Source organism: Xiphias gladius, chromosome 7 (assembly GCF_016859285.1).
Source record: "Xiphias gladius isolate SHS-SW01 ecotype Sanya breed wild chromosome 7, ASM1685928v1, whole genome shotgun sequence".
NCBI classification, from domain to species: Eukaryota; Metazoa; Chordata; class Actinopteri; order Istiophoriformes; family Xiphiidae; genus Xiphias; species Xiphias gladius.
In genome coordinates, this window is record NC_053406.1 from 4,982,133 (window position 1) to 5,002,370 (window position 20,238).

At 43.7% G+C, this 20,238-nt stretch overlaps 1 protein-coding gene and 1 non-coding gene across 2 annotated transcripts in view; both read right to left on the minus strand.

Moving 5' to 3' along the window:
- Positions 1-1,134: 1,134 nt before the first annotated feature.
- LOC120791856 (eukaryotic translation initiation factor 4 gamma 1-like) overlaps positions 1,135-20,238 on the minus strand; it is a 41,191-nt gene continuing 22,087 nt past the window's right edge. The window contains exons 10-33 of the mRNA XM_040130632.1: positions 17,024-17,116; positions 16,288-16,378; positions 13,732-14,739; positions 13,452-13,540; positions 12,992-13,184; positions 12,112-12,245; positions 11,683-11,808; positions 11,183-11,593; positions 9,918-10,064; positions 9,427-9,663; positions 9,155-9,259; positions 7,434-7,724; positions 7,136-7,247; positions 6,919-7,033; positions 6,495-6,754; positions 5,595-5,722; positions 4,969-5,141; positions 4,529-4,654; positions 4,341-4,422; positions 4,082-4,180; positions 3,587-3,721; positions 3,332-3,413; positions 2,998-3,138; positions 1,135-2,728 (exon numbers count right to left, since the gene is read on the minus strand). Of these exons, the coding sequence (XP_039986566.1) occupies positions 2,547-2,728; positions 2,998-3,138; positions 3,332-3,413; positions 3,587-3,721; positions 4,082-4,180; positions 4,341-4,422; positions 4,529-4,654; positions 4,969-5,141; positions 5,595-5,722; positions 6,495-6,754; positions 6,919-7,033; positions 7,136-7,247; positions 7,434-7,724; positions 9,155-9,259; positions 9,427-9,663; positions 9,918-10,064; positions 11,183-11,593; positions 11,683-11,808; positions 12,112-12,245; positions 12,992-13,184; positions 13,452-13,540; positions 13,732-14,739; positions 16,288-16,378; positions 17,024-17,116 (4,560 nt within the window). The 3' untranslated portion in view covers positions 1,135-2,546. The remainder of the gene's footprint in view (positions 2,729-2,997; positions 3,139-3,331; positions 3,414-3,586; positions 3,722-4,081; positions 4,181-4,340; positions 4,423-4,528; positions 4,655-4,968; positions 5,142-5,594; positions 5,723-6,494; positions 6,755-6,918; positions 7,034-7,135; positions 7,248-7,433; positions 7,725-9,154; positions 9,260-9,426; positions 9,664-9,917; positions 10,065-11,182; positions 11,594-11,682; positions 11,809-12,111; positions 12,246-12,991; positions 13,185-13,451; positions 13,541-13,731; positions 14,740-16,287; positions 16,379-17,023; positions 17,117-20,238) is intronic.
- Positions 10,140-10,214, minus strand: LOC120792614. Its single transcript, XR_005707875.1, has one exon. It is a non-coding gene; the product is annotated as a small nucleolar RNA SNORD66 (small nucleolar RNA).

Below are 20,238 nucleotides of genomic sequence, written 5' to 3' on the forward strand. Positions count from 1 at the left end.
TAGAAACTTTGACAGAGGGTGAAAAATGAAAATACTGCGTTTCTTGGCCGCGTGTCCATCTCAAACATAGCCAGCTAATGATCTCACCAAATACTGAAGGTTCAATAATGGCCGAGTCTTATTTTCTGGAGTTCCCTAAGAAGTCCAGCGCTCACTTAAAACCCACGGGGATGTCATCACAAATGCTTCGCCCAGTTTTTTTTTTTCTACAGTCTGCCGTAGCTAACCACACCATCTCTCCCAGTCACCACAGCCCCTCTTTTTCATGGCCATCTAAACAGCTGTAACCAACAGGCTTTGACAGGCTGCCCCGTGCCCCAGAGACTGGGAGTGATATCAGTCTCCAGTCCACAACAGTAATTCTGTCGCTCGATATCTCGCACATGTCGGCAACAACGGCTCCCATGAGTTTTTTTTTTTTTTTTTTTTTTTAAACTCTAGTTCAAGAGGACTCAAAATGTGAGTCTTTAAAGGTCCACCTGCCAAATGTCTACGCCTCCACGTGTCCAGGAAGTGTGGATTAAACGTATGTAAACAGAACACTCTAACTCTGGCTACCAGCAGCTAAAAGGTGTGTGTGTGTGTGTGTGTGTGAGAGAGAGATGACATGATAGCAGCGTGACACTTGTAAGAGATCTGAGACAGGATGCACTGCAATTTTGCTTCAGGTCCAAATTAAAAGCATGTCAGTCCTGATCTTGACCAGAGTCCACCTATTGAGAATGTGGGCTCTACTTGTTAAGTCATTTTTACCTTTGCTGAAAGCCGATCCCAACTAACAATGTTTCAGCTCTTCAGACTGACCAAGGACACCCTTTGAGAGAGAAACCTGGATCAGAGGCGAGCTCAGAAAGAACATTGGCTTGATATAGCTCCAGGCCTCGTCTGCATCATATCATTATTGGCTGGTGGGCAGATGCAATTTTAACTCCATACTACCTTTCAACCCCTCGTGCATCATGAAAACACACTGTGCCAGTAAAAACCACAGAAGACATATACCGAATAACAGAGCAAAATCCAGCTTTCTTTAAGTGTCTGAGGCCGGCCTCAGTGCTGCCGTCATAAAAGCACAAGTAGGGGAGTTTGGTTTTTTTTTTTTTTTTAATTTGCAATGATCTTTATTATCTCCTCCAGTTTTGGATGTGAAAAGAGGCATTAATTTTCTTTAATTAAATATCTTTTTAATAAAGAAAAGCAAAAAAGTATTTACAAATTTTCAATTAAATTGTAATCAATGACTTGGGGTTGATAATTACAAGCACCTTCTGCCAGCTGAGGAGAGAAAAATATAAATACAGGGAAAAACTGCCACTTTTTTTCAGAGGTGGGGAAAATTACATTAGCATGTTTTCTTTGAAAAAAAAAAAAAAAAAAACAAAAAAAAAAACAAACAAAACAATCCATCAGATATTTACAGAACTCTCCTGAAATGCATGTTTCACTCATGGAAGCAGAAAAGGCCTTAGGATTCGTACTGTTAAACTCTACTTTTTTTCAGTCCTTTTTCGTTAAAGTGGATCTTTGTCTGTATACTTTTTTTCAAGTTTCAATAATGATATTTTGTCTTTTTAAAATCCAACAACAGGCTTTGTAGGAGGGTGCAGCTGTGAGCCCTGGCTCTAGCTCTCCCTTTCTCAGTCCACAGTTTGTTTTTTGTAGCACGGGAAACGAGTAAAACAGATGGAAGGGAGGGAGGGTGGGTAGGTAGGGGTTCGGGGTGGGGTTGAGGGGCGTCAGGGAAGAACTGTCACCCCCCAGCAGCAAAATGGTCAATGTTCATTGCCCCTCTCCTCAGTGACACCATCCTCATAAAGTCTGCGTGAAATCCTCGGCGTCCACAACCGTTACTGTAACTCCTGCCTGAAATGTCCATTAGACAGCTCCGACCACTTTTCTTTGTAGTTTTCTATTTTATTATAAAACACACACTCCAATCATCCAACACTGGAAAAAAGAAACAAAAAAACTAGCTGTCTACATAAGCACATCATGTAGCTCAAACACCGCACATGTGACATGACGACCTTGCTGTGTCATGTCTACATGATAAAGGATGAAGTCATCAAAAATATAGATGTGAACAGCCTTTTAAAGTTTTTTTTTATATCTGTCATTAAGCAAAGTGTCTTGAATAGTGTTGCCATGGCGAGGAAAAGCCATTTGAAAACAGGAGATAAACCTGAAAAAAATACTGAAGGAAACCGCATCACCTCCTACAGCTTGTAACTTCTCAGCATTCTCTCTTATCTATTCTCTCTATTTAATCCTGTATTCTCATATATTTCAAAAAAAGACATTCGGTTGCGCAAAGAAAAAAAGGAAAAAAAAACAACAAAAAAAAAACACGATCGACTGTTCGATCCATAATACAATCTCTCCCAGTTGAAGAATTTTTTTCTTGCTTTTTTTTCTGTTTATGCAGAAGGATTTTGCTGATTCAGACTCTTCTGAATCATACACAGAACATTCACTCTTCCAAAGGATCCTCGCTCAACTCCCACCAGTTCTCCCAGTGGTCTGGGGGCAGGGGGGGCGGGGGGGGCCTAGCTGTTGTCGGACTCATCCTCGGCCTCGCGGAGCCAAGTAAAGAAGGCAGTGACAGACTTGAGGGCCACGCCCTTCCCCTGCTGCTCGGCGGGGTCTTTGCTAGACTCCCACTTGTAGAAGGCCTCCTCTTTGATCACGTCCTCGTCGTAAAGCGTGTCAAAGAACATCCGCAGCAGATCTGGTGGAGGAAAGAGAGACAGGAAATGTTCACAAGGTACTTCGTAACAATTTAAACTAAATTTTAAACCAGTTTCACACCAAAAAGCTTAACAAGAACCATTTATTAGAATTTACATCTGAACAGTTGTTTTGTTTTTATTATTTTTGCAGTAAAGTAATACACAGATATTGTGCATAGAAGCAGATATGTAGGGCAATCGAAAGTGGTAACAAATATTAAATATCACTGGTATCGAAGGGTCAGATGAGCCTGACTGAGCCACTCACTGGCAGGTTGTTCCATCTGCACCATCAGGGCCTGCAGGGCGTAGAGAGCCTGCAGCTCCTTCTGCTCATCCTTCAAGTATTTCTGCAGCAGTTTGGCCCTCTGTTTGATCTGCTCACCATCCACCTTGTAGGGGTTTTCACCTGCAGTAGTAAATGTTAGAAAGACTTCATTTAACAGGACTCTGTGGGTCCAGCCTGTGAGTTAGGACTGACTTGACACGTCATAACTGTTAAACTGGACTCGTGAACACCAGCAACATTTCTTGTCTTATCTACACCCAGTCCACTATTACTAGTCTTTAATAAGGAATGAGAGGAGATCAAGTTGACTCACAGATGATTGCTGACTGGCAGATGCAGGTCATCAGTGCTCTGACATACATGTTGGAGGTGGTCTGCTGCTCATCTAGGTTGGCCTACACAGACACATATCTATCAACACACGTGCAAAAAACTGGAGGCAATCTAAACAGCTTCAGTCATGACATAACGAGAGAAGAAATGTTCGAACAAAGACAACAACATAATACTGGAACCCACAACTTCAGTGGGCCGACCAAGTGGATAACACACACGCAGGGATACAGACCTCAATCCAGTCAAAGATCCTCTGGTTGTCAGCCCTGTCCTGGATCAGTCTCTCCAGCTGTTTGCTCAGCTCTGCAGAGCTCAGCTCCTTCTTTCTGCTCTTCTCCGACTCGTCGCCCAGTGTGAACTCCACATTCTGCGGAGAGAGGCATCATGCTCATCTTTTCCACATTTACCTCTTGTTACCTCTAGTCACTCAAGTTCTCATTTAGTACATGAAATAAAAACTCACATTCCACTTTCACATGGCCTTTATCTGATCTCAAGAATGTGGCACAGAGACTACAGCCCTGACGTAAACGGAAACTTGCTCCAATGTTGCACTTTCACTCCTACTGGTTTCTAAACCGGCAATTTGTGTTTGTTACCTCAAAAATATACTGAGGCCTTCTCTACAAACAGGCTAAAAAGGATGACTAGATGCTGAACAGATGTTTGATCTGCTTTTTTCAGGGCATCTTTAAGGTGATGATTGAGCTAGTGAGTGACCTCTCACCTTTTCTGTCACAAACTTGTTGACGTCTACATCCTCTGGTAGGAAGTCTTTCCACCGGAGGCCTGCCTCCCTCCACATGGTGCCTGCCTTTTTATGGCTCTGATGGGGAGGTACACATAGTCATGGACTGACGGACAAACGCATTCACTGTTCACTTTAAGGCTAGCATTCATCACTAGCAAGCCAAACAAGCCTTTAGCAGCCAGAAGAATGCTCTATTAAGATAAGGTAATGGGTTATAACTGATGACAGTTCTCACCATTCCTTTGCAGAGTAAAGTGAGGATGTGGACCAGCAGGACTCCAGCTTTCCCCAGAGGGATCAAAGGCTTTGAAATCTCCCTGGAGACCGAAAGAATGAACACATTAAAAACAACCCAAAACTTATCTTGTCTGACAGATTTCTCTACCCAACACACTGAGGCCCGAATGGGTTCCAGGCACTAACCTGAAAAGTTCCCCCATGGGGATACCTCCCTCGTGGATCATGGGAGTGATCAGCTCTGCCAGGTACAGCCAGATATGGGGGATGTCTATTGCCATGTCTTCAGCCACCTCCAGGATTTCCTGAACCCTGAAGATTCAAGAATACAAAACAAGCTGAGAGTTACTAAATAGATGGGGAAACTAAGCAAAATAGCACCACAGGGACACAAATATATGGAACTGACTTTTTTTTGGACCAACCACAGCAGTTTAAAGATTTCTCAGTTTCTGCAGCTGCTTAAAAATCATAACTTCTCAGAGCCTAATTCACAAGCTAAAGCTAGCATTCCTATTAACTTTTTTAAATCACTTAACACTCACAGAAGAGTTTGGTCCAACTGAATTTGCTCTTGGTTTCACTTGTTTTTTCGTGAAACCACCCCTCCAGGGCTCCATACTGACCCTTTATAGTACTGCTGTGTTTGGAGGATGCCGGTCTTAATGAGCTGGTGCAGCAGCACGCCCATGTGCTCCCTGGCGATGGTGCTGCGCTCCAGCGTTGACTCCAGCCCGTTTCGTACAAACACGAAGAGCAGCTGAGCGCTGTTCATCTCCTGCACACACTGCAGTGCCTCCTGTTGGGACAGAGAGGGACATACAGACAGTAGTAAGCTAGAAGGTGCTACATGACTCAAGGCTGTCAGTGTGTGCCAGCATGCTTCTGTAATTACGTGACTGTGTCTGTAATGTCTATATTACACACACACACACATGCACACGCGCAGGACAGGAAACTATGCTTGCAGGTACTTCAGTGTTCCTGTTTGTAATTCTATCTTATTGATAGACGCTTCTCTGTTCAGCGGTAGCCCTCTACAGTCGTACTAGAGTGCCATTTAGTTACTGCGAATGCCGACTGAACATTTCCTACTGCTGCTGTTTCACATTAAAAATGTTCCACTGACAAACCACAGGGCGACTTTTATTGTGAAGCAGGTGCAGGAAATGCACCAAGGTAAAGAACGGTCACAAACATTGGTCGGCAAGGTTTCATTTCATTTTTCAAACTACCGTGTATCAGTGTGTACCTTCATGTCGTTGATATGGAGGTACTCCTCAATGATGGCTGTGGACTTCTTGTCCAGCTCTTCCTCAGTCAAGGCAGGCTTGGTGGGGGTCTGGGGAGGCGGAGGCGTTGCAGTTGTCTCCCGCTTCACTGTTCGTTCACACACACACACAGACAAACAAGACAAGAAATGAATAAAAACAAAATCCTTAAAGGCAATTCTCACCACTCAGCAGCCATCTTGGTAGCGCCTCCGGGCAGTTATTTTGGGCAAACAAAACCAGGTCCCTATCTACGTGAATGGGGAGAGAGCCATAGCTTCACTTTCAGTGGTTACCAGGACATAAAAACTGCATGTACAGAATCACCAGTCAAATCTGATGAATAACACTTAAAAGGTCTGGTTATATATCTACTAAGCATACGCAAGGTTTCGCTTGCATCAGTGCAACAACATGATTGGCTTGATAGGTTACCCTGTCAGCTGTTATAAAGCAGAGGATTGGCTTTTGGGGGGAAGGGGCAGGATATTTGTCATACAACTGCCATCTTTGGTGTTACAGACTTTTCTATTCAAAATGCTTTACTTGGGTTGCCTCCTCTCTTATAACGTCTCTGATAAAAAATCCTATTCTGGAAATCTGAATTTATGCTAACTTTTGCTAAGAGAAATATAAGTCCCAGTTTTCCTGTTGTAGAGCATATAAGTATAGTATGTAGTTCAGAGGTCATAGGTACATCAGATGTTTTTCTGGATAACCTGTTTTTTGTAACAATCTTTTATGGGCAGTATTCCAAGAAATTACTTTCAGATTTTCGGAGTACCCAGAGAAACCCATCCTTAGTATGGTAGAATATTCTCAGATTTTCCAGTTTAAGTTTTAAATTTAAATCCAGAGTTCTGCTCCATCATACCACCTACCGTTCTCTTTGCTCCTGGCTCTCTCTCTGCTGCCTCGGTCTCTGTCGTCTGTCATACTCGCTACTCGGCGGACGGGATCAGCTGACCCGCGCTGCTCTCTCTCGCGGCTCCGTTCTTCGTTCTCCCGACTGAAGCTGCGCTTGGTGACCTGCAGCCGGTTGCGATCACGGTCGTCCCGTCGGTCGTCTCGTCGGTCAAAGCGGTCGCTGCCGCGATCAGAGCGGTCGAAGCGGTCACCACGCTCTCGACTCGAGCTGTTCCTGTAGAAGGACGGAGGGAGAGCAGAGTCAGAGGAAGATAACGCAGACGCAGAGTCTCAAACAAAACAGGCGCTCATTATAGTAAATACACCCTGAAAACATTTTAAATGATATCTCTGTTTTGTCAGGTGTAAAGGCTGCCTTTTGCTTGTCCTGCTCCTCACCTCTGAGGAACTCGTCTTTCTGAGTCCAGTGAAGAGCCTGAGGAGGACGAAGGCTGCTGCAGGGCTGAGAACCTGTTCAGAGTGCTGGTGGTTGGACGGCTGCCTGACTCTGAGCCTGGGGATGAAAATACACACACAGCACATGTTGAGTTTCAGCTTTGAAGTGTCAAACTAGATATTTATTTGATGTGTAACCACATCAGTCTAGGAAGCTTACCAGAATCTGCAGGTTTGGCACTGGTGCCGCCGCTACTGCCCTTACCCCAGCTCCCCCATGTGCCTTTACCTCCTGGGGCAAGCAACTGATTGTTGAAGTCAAGAACAGGAGTCTGAAAGAGGAGACTGATGGTTAAAAACAAGCTCCCTGCTAAAATTACAGACAGGAAACTACCATGATTGAATTTTAACAGATGTCTCGTGTCCTATTTCAGGTAAAGTGTTGAAAATGTGCTTGTGCGCAGTGATTAATTATGATTCATATTAACACCATGTGAAAAGTGGCCCTGTCCTCCTACCTTAGTGATTTTGCTAAGGCGAGAGGTGTCAATAGGTCGGTTCTTGGAGATGGGCACGGTGTTCCAGCCCTCGTCCTGGGGAGGAGCACCACGGCCTGGGGTGTGAGGGCCCCCACGTCCCCCAGGACCTCCCCCGCCCATCCTGCCCCCTGGGCCTCCACCCAACTCCTTCTTGGAGATGAGAGCTTGTTGCACCTTCATCTGCTCCCTGTGCTCCTCCAGCTCAGCCTCTTTATGGATCTGGTCAATGGTCTTGGGGCCCTGGTCACCTCGTCGGGGTACCCAGTTGTTCTGGGACGGGGTAGGGAGAGAGATGGAGAGTACAGGGCAGAAGTGAGTGATGACAAAATAATTCACTGACAGTTCCATTTTTGACATAATTTGTCTTCACAGAGAATTTTGGATGTTGAAACATTCATACTTTCTTTGAAGAACAGAAATAAGCAAACTGGACACTAATCACACACACAAGTGTTCAAAAGTATTTCTTGTTCTGACTGATACAAAGGCATGTTGGATTGTTTGTCTCTTTAAAATGACGACACTGGCTACCTATTATGACTATGGTGTTCATGAGAGAGGCAAGAGTTGAAAGGGATCAAGAGACTGACATCCTAGTCACTCTTAACTCTTCTCTTCAGCTTTGCCTCGAAAGGAAATAACAAAGGATACAGTGTGTACTTCAGAGTTAAACTGGGCCAATGTGCTGACTTGGCACAGCTGATTTTGGCTTGTGAAAAACACTGAAGACAGCAGGTTTTTATAACACTGTGTGGGTGGGACTGGGAGTCTAACTACAGGACTGCAGCATTCCTTCAGAGAAATAAGCACTGATAGAATTAGGAAGGTCAACTGGCTTGACAAAAAAAGCACTGAAATAAGATGGAAGTAAAAAAAAATGTACTGGAAATTACCATGAGACACAAACAAATGATTGTTCTACATACTCTTTTTAATGACCTAGTGAAAAACATGTTAATTAAGCCAAACGTAGGCTGATTAACATACTACTAGAAGAGATGGTGTTGTTTTATTTGAAAAGCCTGTTGTCTCAGCCTATGGCGCAGAGCAGCTCTGTGTTTGGGAGCTGCCCTGCATTAAAGAGCTGAGGAAGACATTTCCTTCTTAGCCCATATATGAGACTCACTCTGGCCAGGGCTAAAGGACCAGTGTGGATGTCTCTGGGGCTGTAAGTGGCACCATGCACAGTCTCAGGCTACATCCAACAGTAAGGTGTGTGACATGAGAAAAGTTCTGTCCACACTGAAATGCCAAAAAAAAAAGATCAAAAGGTAAGAACTGAGAGGAAAAGGTGGGTCTTCAGATTTAGCTGGGTAAGTGTAGATGTAGTCTTAAACACAAGACTCGCAGCCACAAAAACAAAAACTATCACCCACATTTATTCTTGGAACTCAAACAAAAAAAGTATGAATGAGCACCATTTCCAAATAATATGGTGCAATGCCCTGTTGAATTCTTTAAAAATAGTATGTTCATCTGAAAAATGTTTTGACAATTTTTCCATTGAATATCTGACCATTTTATCAGAAAGGCTTAGCAGTGATGGACAACCATCTTTCATTTAATGTGGTCTGGTTGGCTCTGCTTACAACCCCTGTCCTTCAGTTGTCTAGGGAAAAAAAGTGTGAATTTTTCAACTTATGTATGCAAAGTAGCTTAGTGTATAAAGTATGTGTGTTTGTGTTGCGTCCATGACTTACTCGTCGAAGGTCCAGCACATCCTGCAACATGAAGCGGATCCTAGAGGTGGTTTTCCTCTCCTTTATTATTTTCTCCATCTGATTGAAGTACTGGTCCATACGAGGCTGAAGACAACCACAACAATTTGGTGGGTCTGTCTCCTACTCTCCAATTGCAACTTAAAACAAAACTTCAGCTAACTACACATTTATTAGGGTGAAATTAGGGTGAATGTGTAAGCATTCATAACATCAACTTCCTCTTAATCACTCTTTAACCGTGTGTGTTGTACCTTGGCCTTCTCAAAGTCTAGGTCCTTGCCGATGGTGGACAATAGTCTACACAGGCACTCCAGGGACTCCTCGTCATGGTTTTTGAGCAGCTTTACAATGCAGTCATGCATGATCACTTCTGTGAGCATTTTAAGCTTGAACAGCTCACCGATGAACTTGATGTTACCCAGCGAGCGCCTCCTGGCCTTGTCTTTAAAATCTTCTAGCTCATCGATGAGCCGCTGCTTCTCCTCCTCCTGCCAGGGAAAGATGTCGCATATATTGTGGGAGGGATGGCTAGCTTTATCTCTCTTAAAATTTTCAGATATTTAGCAAAACATCACAGTTCAGAATTAAAAATTATGTTGTAGAATATTAGCAGAATGGCTTCCTCACAATATGTGGCTGCCTTTGAATACTACCCATCACACACCCAAGTTTAACTATCAACATGACTTCCTTTGTGCATAAATCAAGAACCCAACCCATATTTCATAAGGCATTACTATACCCCTGACGCAGCCTCCAGCTCTTTCTGTTTCTTCTCGAAGATTTCATCATCATCTTTATCCTTTTCAAACTCCTTCTGGCATCGATTTAGCAGCAGCTTGCGGAAATTCACAGTGACTCCCGGCTTATCTATGGTTTGGACTTTAAGCTGAAAAGAGCAGAGAAAATGGATTTTAACAAAGAGCAGGAAATGACAGGGTGTAGGGTTACGTAGTGCAAGTTGCTCCTCAGTTCCTCAATCCCATCACTTAGATCAGTGGCCCAGGCACGTGGCACTAATTTAAGGTCATCACTGGAGCCTGGAAGAGGTATGTGTAAACTAGGACTGCCATGGTGAAAACCACAGCAAGGGCACGGTTCTGTTTGCTACCCACAGTGTAAGGGCAAAAAAAAACAAAAAAACAACACCTTCCATGGGCATCATATTATTCCTACAAGTTACTGCCTAGGAGATATTTCTTCCTAAATATTTGTGGAGTTTAGGCCTTAATTCCACTTTGTGTTCCTTCGTTTTCTCGCATTTAAAAGATTTTTGGTCAATATTTAAGCTCAAATACCTTCATTAAAAACATTCACAGGCTTATTTTCCAAGATTTTCAATTGCCATCTCATGACTGTTGTGTCCTTTCAGCAGCCTGTCACTGCAATTTCCCTCAGCCCATGATGTTGCCAGCAAATCTGTAATAGATCTATATGCAGTAGGGTAATCAATCGATTTCCTTATCAAATGCCTAGCTTTTAGTAGCCTGTGGTAAAGGGTGATTATGATGCAGTGCTCCAGTGCTGATCAATCATCAGCCTCACAACAATATGACAACAGGTAGCAGGCTGATCAATCCAGTCATTCTTTTGAGGTGATGTAGTTGTCTTTATTATTTTTTTTTTTCCAATTTTGTTTTTTAGAAAGAGACTACTCTACAAATTTTAGCCCCATTTGGACAATTATATAGTATGTTCAACAAAAGTAAATTTTAAAAGGAAAAAAGAAAAAGAAGAAAACTAAACACACAAAATAAATTTAGTCTCCAGAAAAATCTATTCTCTCCACAAAATAGTCTGTGGTTGAGAACATCATCTTGGAGGCTTATGCCTTTTATGTGAGAAATGAAATTTACTTAGTTTATCTGTTAACACAACTTATCACAGCAACACAGCTTTGATCTCTGTGCACAACTGAGGAAGTAAACACTTAAACTACAAAGGTCCTAAAGTAAACATGGAGGCTTATTTCACATATATTTGCATACGGTTTGTGGTACCACTTACCCCCATAAGGCAGCGGCACATGTTGGCATAGGCCACTGAAAAGTCTGGCTCGGAGATGGCCTTTTCGAAGGTGAGATCTATGACTCCTTTCAACCTCTCCTCAGTGTCAATGGTCAGTTCCGTCACTTGTTTCATTAGCTGTTGAAACTTTTGAGGGGTCAGTTTGTTGAGGATGCTGCGGACCCGTTTAAACAGCTCCCAGGTCTTGCCCTGCTCTGAATCATTCTCCTCCGTTTCCTCTCCTCCACGGCTGCGAACAACTTTCTTCATTGAAGGTTTCCAAGCCTTCTCTGCCTTGTTCAGCTGCACATCGTCGCTTAGTGACATGCTGGTGATGATTTTCCTTGGCTCTTTCCTCTGGATCTGCTGAGAGCGACGTGGACCTCCAACTCCGATTCCCAGACCTGGAGGCTAGGAAGAGACAAAGATGTCATTTCATCTCTAGTCTATGATCTTCAAGTGCAGATCTCTTGGATCAGATGAAGAAAATGTTAACTTACTGGTCCTCTGCTTCCTCCTCCCATGCCAGGCCTGCCAAGATTGGCGAAGGATGGTGTGAAGTCAGGACCACAGTTCATTCCTGGTAGACGGCTGGGGTCAAGCTGACGCAGAGGGGTCTTATTAGCCTGAACAGACAAAATAAATAGATCACATATGTAAGTGAATCAAGGTGGAACCTAACTCAAATATTCTCCAATATGTAATGTTGCCATCACGTCTTTCCATGTTAGTCACAAGCTCCTTAATCACTTCTCCTGTTAATGTTTATATCGTGTTCAAAACCCTAGTGAAAATAAAATGTCACACGACTCATAAGTTGCCCTTTTCTTTACATATACTGTATAAGGGCCCAATTGTCAAAACCAAGGCAAATGAAACAAACAAAATTTTTTGCATAAGATAAAGGATTTAGGTATGAGTGGTTGCACCTTGTCTAGGACAACATCACTGATGGCTGGTAGACCCTCAGGCTTGTTCATGCTGGCTGAGATGAACTGGAAGCCCAGAAGGAACTCCCTGTCATATTTCTTCTTCTCTTCTGGGTTAATTGGCTTCCATTGCTCTGAAACAGGGACATAAAAACAGAAATTAACCAGCATGTTCTTTTATTGAAGACATTCGGGAACTCTTTCAAGTTGGTTTTCCCCTCAGTATCAACGCAGAGTGAAAAAGGGACATAGACCATAGTCTCCATACACAGCCAAGGAGCACTGCAGAGTGGAGGAGAGTAAATGATCCTTGGTCAGTGAAACTGTAGATAATGTCATCCCTGATAATGTCCACAAGGTGGCAGATAGGCTAGCAAATGAATGAATTAATAAATGAATCAATAGGCACAGGGCAGTACATGTGATCTTTTGTGCAACACAAAGTAGATCTATGGATACATTTAAGTATTTCATTAGTGACAAACTTATTCTCTTATGCTTTGAATGTGAATGCAAATGTACCATTTACTGTTTTTTGTTGCGTTTATGAAAGAAAAAAGCTGTAGGAAGGTGTCATGAACTTCCATTCACCTGAGCAGTTTATAATAAAAAAATAAAGAAAAGAAAAAAAAAATCACAGCTTCTTGTGGCTTATTGTTTAACTATTATACATTGCCATCACATAAGTATTGTTTTCCACTGAACTCTCATCAACAGGAGGGCAATTAGCTAAAATGCCACTCCCGTAATACCAGTGAAGCAAACATAAATGTAGTAAACTGACACATTGCTAAGTTATGAATGTAAGTGAGATAAGATCATTGTACAAACTGAACGGCCAGCATAGGGCACTGACAGACATCAAGATTCATAGACCCACCCTCTTTGTACTGGTACTTCTGGTCAGTGCCAGTTGGCTTGGGAGGATCTGGCTGAATGTTCTCAGCATCCAACTTGTCCTCCTTGTCCTCCCAGGTCAGGTCTGCCTCCTCTGCGGCAGGGGGAGACGCAGCAGGGGGCTGGGGCTCTGGTACTGGGGCGGGCTCAGGCTCCGGTGGGGTCACTATCTGCTCCTGGGTCAGAGATGGAAGCGGGGTTAGGAAAGTCAGACTGCAATCTTAGAATGGATAAAATCTATATGTAAAATAGACTGCCCCTGGGAGGTTACATTAAAATTCAGCAACAGCAACGTTTATGAGTTGATTTGAATTACACACTGAATTAAGCCTAAAAAACAGTGTCTTTGCCAGTGTAAGCAGTTAAAAATAACTGTCGTGTCATTATAAAACAGCTAGTAAAGGCATGGAAATGAACAAATAAATGCATTAGTGCACACACACCTCTTTAAAGGCATCCAGGAGGTCTCCCACCGCCTCCTTTTTGTTTAGATCCTTCATCTTTCTCTTTTTCTTTGGCACAGACACAGCAGCTACAGGAAGGAAGACGAACAACATCAGCCTCAGATCAGTGCAAACATATCTGACAGTCTGGCCGAAGTAGAATATTTTCTCTAGATGATGGAGGATGAATACTATCATAGTTGATTTAGGATTTGTGACAACCTGTAGAAAATGGAGAGGGAACAGAAATCAAATACACAAATACGGGTAAGTGACTGACCTTGCATAGTAGTTTCTACAAGGGCAGGGGTAACTGTCTGGGGAGGAGGGATGTCCTCCCTCTCCTCTGCTGTGGGAGGGGGAGGAGTGGGCACTGTTTCTGGGACGCTGTTGGCTATGGAGACTGTCTCTGCAGGAGATGGCGTCTCTTCCTTGGCAGTGGACTGGGGCACTGGGGTATCTTCCTTGACATCCAGAGTGACTGGAGGAGCCGTGTCTTCTACCTCAGCCTGGATGGGTGCTGCCTCGACGACTGGTTCAGTGGGAATCTCCTGGACAGCGGGTGTATGTGCAGGCTGGTCAACAAGTGCAGGTGTGGCTTTGACAACGGGTGAAGCCGCTGCCTGAGTGATGGCTGTAGAGGTCTGTGTGACAGGCTGCTGGCTGACGTCAGGCTCAGCGATGGGGCTGTCGTCACGCTCGGCGGGCCTGATGGCGGGGGCCTCGGGATCTTGAGGGGCTGGCAGAGGCAGGCCGTTCGGTAGGCGGAGCTCCTCAGGCTGAGCAATGGGAGATTCCAGAGGAGCCTCCTGGTGACTGGGTGGCAACGTGACCGCCAGCTGTTCCGGCTCGACCACTGCCACACCGTTAGAGGTGGAGGGAGGGGCAAGAGGTGTATCCAAAGAGGCAGCTGCCTCTTCTGCTTTTGTCTCCACCTCTTTCTCCGACTCCTCCTTCTCCTCTACAGCTTTCTTGTCTTTGTCCTGTGCAGTAGAAGTGGGGACAGGGTCAGGGAGGGGTGCAGGATAGGCCGGGACCTCAGGTGCTGACTGAGGGGTTGGAGTGGGGTCCCTTGGAGGTGGGGGAGCGTCCATCACATCTGCAACCGGAGCGCTGGGTGCAAGGGTGGAAACAGTGTTGAGAGGGGTGGCCTCTGCTTCGGATAGTAGAGGGGGTGCAGGGGTCTTAGTGTTCGTGTCAGAGGATGTAGCCTCTGTGGGGATGGGGTCACCCTTGGAAAGTTCAGGGGTCTTTGACAGAGGAGGAGGTGTAGGTTTACCTCTGTCATCTGAAGGTTCAAAAGTAAGACAAAAAATGTTATTAAGACTGCTGATCATATGTTACATATACTAGTCAGTCCACCTTATGAGTCCATTTATCAATCTACAATTACTTTGACTATGACAGCAAATGATTTCATAGAGACTGTACAGACATATACTCATCAGAAGTAGGTGTCAGATAGTTTAAAGACCTCAGAAAGCCGCTCCCCCCACACCATTAAAAAATTAACAAGTACCGTACCTCAGAGTACTGCAGTTTCAGACGGGCCGATTTAGGAGAAAAAAAAATTATATCTGTGCCAGTTCTAACTCTTAAGGTGTCACAAAGTGATTGGCCATCTGTTTGCAGTTGAGAAGGTAATCAAGTATTTGAATGTCTCTCTCTAGCTCTCTTTTTACATTCTTTAGATAACTATTTATCCCCATACTTAAATAATGATCACCTTTTGCTTGTCTCTATCACAGCTGGCTTTCTACCCTGCCTTTGAGTGTTCCCGTTCAAAACAGCCGATGTGTCAGGACAACAAGTCGTACAAACCAGTTTTTTTCTAGCATGACCAGCTCCTTCTACATTCCCAAGCCTATTGCTTGTGGGTAAAATAAAATTTGCTACGCTCTCTCTAGATGCCACATTGTCTGATTATTCATCTCCTCTAGATTTTCACGAAGGAAACAAGCTACATTCATGGGCGTCACTTGACCACCTGGTTTAGTTGCTCTTACGGATGAGAATCGCCCAAATAAATGCACAGTAAACTAAACATACATCAACTTCCATCAGCACACGTGGCTGATGGAAGCCACAATATACTTGATATTGTCCAGGTACAACTAATGAGTCACTATTACCCAGAGGCTGCTGTGTGATATCTCTTGGTCCCAGTCCCTGCAGGCTGTGATTCATAATGCCTTTACTCGCCCTTACATAACTTGTTCTATATCCAAACAGTTTGACCATTTAGGGAAGTCGGCTTACAAAATGTCGACTTGTTTTATAAATTAGGTTTATTCCCCTCTTATCCAATTACTGTAGTTCAAGTTCATTCATGAAACATGAGGTCATACATAGCTCATGCTGTCCTAGCTTAAAGGACAATTCCTCAGTAAAACTTGCTCTTGACAGTAAATCGATCTAAAGAGGAAACCATTAGCTGTGGACATTTAAGTGTCAATTTCAAGCAATAAAATAACATGCTTTGAGGATACTGCTGTTCAAGCTGAATTTAAGACCCAAGGGGCTAAATGAAAGCAAATCAGTTTTAAAAATGGAAAAGGGCAAACAAGAACATGTTGTATTCTTTATTTATCTTAAAGTTCATATGCAGCTCAAAATAACCTGCTACTACAAAAATAAGATCCCTGATACACATCTGCATTAAACATACTAGAAGTGTTAATGCAAATGCCTTGGTATCCATATACCAATGAAACAAAAGGCAAAATTAAAGTGTGTCACAAGCAGTATTAGCAGCTGAAGTAAAATATGAACAATATCAAAATGTATTTATGTCTTTGTGTGACTGTGTTCAAGGTTCTGTGCATGTGGCTCTCACCTGGTCTAACCAGTGCTGGTGTAGCAGCAGCTGTGACGCTCTCACCGTTGGCCTGCGCCACTGCTGTATGTTCTGATCCAGATATGGCTGTCTGTTGGGAGACACACAGACACACAGACACACACAGACAGACACACACAGACAGACACACACACACACACACACACACACACACACACACAGACACAGACACAGACACAGACACACACACACACACACACACACACACACACACACACACACACACACACACACACACACACACACACACACACACCAAATAATGAGGTATGACCTTTGTGGTGAGGACAACACTACTTTTTCCACTTGACTACGGAAAAAAAGGGTTTGTAGTGTAGCACATGTATGAGAGCTGGAAATCTGCAGCGTTCCCCATTAATGAATGACATCATGGACTAATGTTATATTTAGACTTAAGAAACCACAGGAAACAAATTTGATACTGACAAGCCATAAAGACACCTCGGTGAACTAGACTTAATTCACTGTGTCTAAATTGAGTCCATTAGTGTTGGTAAACCACTGATCCTCACTCCAGCTGCGCTGATATGATAAATGATTGGGGAGTTCAGTATCTTTTGTTAGTGTTGTCACTTAACTTATTTTTCCCAAATTTGAAAGAATTACATGACCATTAAAAATATAATGGATGCTGTAACAATAGAGTGTTTGTATATCTTCTGTGTTAGGTTGGGATCATGGTATTGTAGCTCACCTGCGGTGGGGTTGGGGTAGAGCCACTACGGCCCCCTGACATAATCTCCTCTGTAATGTCTCGACCTCCTTGGTTAGGGTCTCTTATTCTGATCTATGGTAGAGAGGGAGGAGATCAGCTGTTAGGGAGTGAACACAGGTACGTAAAGCAAGAGATGACAGAAAGGGAAGTGGGGAGGTAATAAATCTGCAAGGTAGGAAAAGCATTTAAGTAATGACATTAAACAGGCTGTTTTTCTACTTCAAATGAAGAAAAGTAAAAAGAAAAAAAAAAAGGGAAATTTTCAGAGTGAGGAGTAACATGTTAAGTAAGAGCAGCCTTCCCATGATGCAACGCCTATAATTGTCAGCCCTGTCTGTGTCCTCCCTCTTGCTATTGCTCGCAAGCTCCCTCTCATTCAATGAAAGCTACATTTCTCACAGTCTGAATACTGAGGTACACAAAATCCAGATACTAACCACCATGCAAATTCCTTTGCTGCACAACCGAACATGCTTCAGCCTCTTAGTCACCAGTAAAGCTGCCTGACTGAGCAAGAATCAAGTTAACCAACTTTAAGCCAAGTTATCTAACGAATTCCCCTGCTGGTTTAAGATGTTGTGAAAATGCCTGACTCTTACGAAGGGAAACACACACAGTGCGCAGGCAGAAGGGAAAAAACTGAGTGAAAGTCTGATCACTCGCTCATAAGGAGTGCCCATCCATTGCAAACACGTGTTTTCTAGTCAGCACTCTTTTTTTCTCACTGACACTCTACATACTTAACTTTTGGAAGTCAGAGCTGTCATGAAACTGGTACAAGCCAGAGAGCTACTACATAAAGTGATGCACACGGTCGCTAGACAAGGATTTAACTGTAAAAGTTAACAGTGAGCTGGTACAAAACTTTTGGTCTCCAGGCCTACTTTTGACTGAAAGAAAAACAATATTTGCTTGTCGCCACTGACCTTTACCTGGTTCAGTCTGTCAGCAACTCCCCTCCCGGAGCATTAAAAACCCTAGCAGGCCTCTCTCATCCTGGGGCTTGAGTAGCTGTTCCAGTACGCCTGTGGTTAGACTTTAAACCCCACGAAGCAGGATGGTGGGTGGATGTAGCTAGTTTAGTTTTACCTCAGCTTTACTAACACCCATCCACGGTGAGCTACACACCAGCAGAACAGGACAGAGCTGGGCCTAACTGTCAGTAAGCTAGCTAGCAACTTGACTCACTCCCTCCCTCTCTCATACGCTGAACAGAACAGGGAGGGAAAAAAAAAAAGGATAAAGCCACGGGCCTTGTAAAGCTATGGTATTGGAATGCACACCCCCGCCCACAGAGACTAACAGACAGTTAAAGGGGCCAGAGAGTGAAGGAGGGGCAGTGTAGGGGGGAATGGGAGGGCCTCCAAGGAAAAAAAAGTTATCGTTATCAAATGAGCTGCAGCTAGCACAAGAAACTCCCCCTTTTCTTCATTCTCTTTCTCTGCTCTGTCACCCTGTACACTCCTCAGATTTCTTTCAGGCCTACCCCTTCTGAGAGCAGAGGAAACCAGCACAGGAGGAGGAGGAGGAGGAGAAGGGGGGTGCCACAGCAGCAGAGGAAGGCTGGTTGGTTAGCCCTTCCGGCTCAGAAGGGGGAGGAGACCGGTGGCCACGTGGAGCTGAGCTATGTGCTGACATGTCCTTCACCCCCCTCCCCTCTGGCTTTTCTCTTTGACACACAGTCAGAGGGAGAGCAAGAGGGTAGACAAGTAGAAAGCTACAGCTTCTGCATGTCACCAGGGTACAAGGGGACAAAAATTGGGTAGATGGTGACAATTAAAAACATGACAAAATAGGCATTTACTTCTACACACAATCCTGCAAATGGAAGGTAACACACTGCTCTCGACAGACCCATGTGCCCTGTTGACGTGTCTTTTACAAGATACCTACTCTCTACCTGCTCTCTCCAGGTGCATCACTCCCAAAAACCAAGAATACAAGCTTGTGGTGTGTACCTACGCACACACAAATGCCTTTACATAAAGTCTTACGGCTGAAGTATGAATATCAGTCCCTCAAGCAGATTCGTGCTCCAGTTTTCGAAGTGACTTTCTGCCCATCATCTTGAATTTAATATGGGAGTTTTACATTTTATGTGGATGTGTGTGACAGAGACAGTGAGTGTACATAGAACCTTGAAGCCAGTGTTGTTGCATGGCGGGGCCCATGGGAATGGGCCAAAGTCCCTCCCAGGCGACAACAGTCGCTGATAAGCAGCCATATTCCCCAGCGAAAGGGACCCAGGCTAAATGCAAGTCTTGAGGCAAAAGAACAGAGCACCAGCACTGAACACGAAGCCCCTTTTCCAGGTAATAGGATTGTAATAATATGAATCCATTAATCTATTACAATGAAGGATTCTATATAGAAATTAAGACTACAGATAATGTCATCATATTTTTTCCACCAAGTTTAGTCAGATGAAGACCAACAAAGATATACCTTGGCACGAAAAAGTCTGGACACCCCTGGTCAAAATTTCCGTTACTGTGAAAAGTTAAGTGAGTAAAAGATGACCTGATTCCCAAAATGCACACAGTTGAAGATGACACGTTTTTAATATTTTAAGCAAGATTACTTTATTTCCATCTTTTATAGTTTCAAAATAACAAAAAAGGAAAAAAGCCTATGCAGTGTTCTTTGGAGATCTATCCACAGGTTTTCATGATGTTTAGGTTGGGGGACTGAAGGCCACGGCAAAACCTTCTGCTTGCACATCTTGGGGCAGTCCCTTGTGGAATTTGAGTTATGTTTAGTATGATTATCCTGCTGTAGAAGCCATCCTCTTTTCATTTTCAGCTTTTTTACAGACGGTGTGATGTAGAGCAGCGAATGGCTGCTGATTGATGGGACAAGGTTTGAGGAGTCAGAGTATTTATAAAGCTTTGAAATTTGCATCACTTGGCCTTTCCTAACAATGACGGTGAACAAGCCATGGCCCTAACAAGCTAACTAAGGTCTGACACCCTGGTAAAAGTTATCGGAGATCTTAAGTCTCTTGGGCTGCCCAAACTTTTGTATGGTCCTCTTTTCCTTTTTTTTTCTTCACTCTAAAATTGTACAAACAAAATATTACACTAATCTTGCTTAAAATGTTGAAAAGAATGTTTCATCTTTAACTTTATGCCTTTTGGAGAGCAGTTCAACTCCTAGTCATCTAACTATTCACAGCAACAGAAACTTTGATCAGT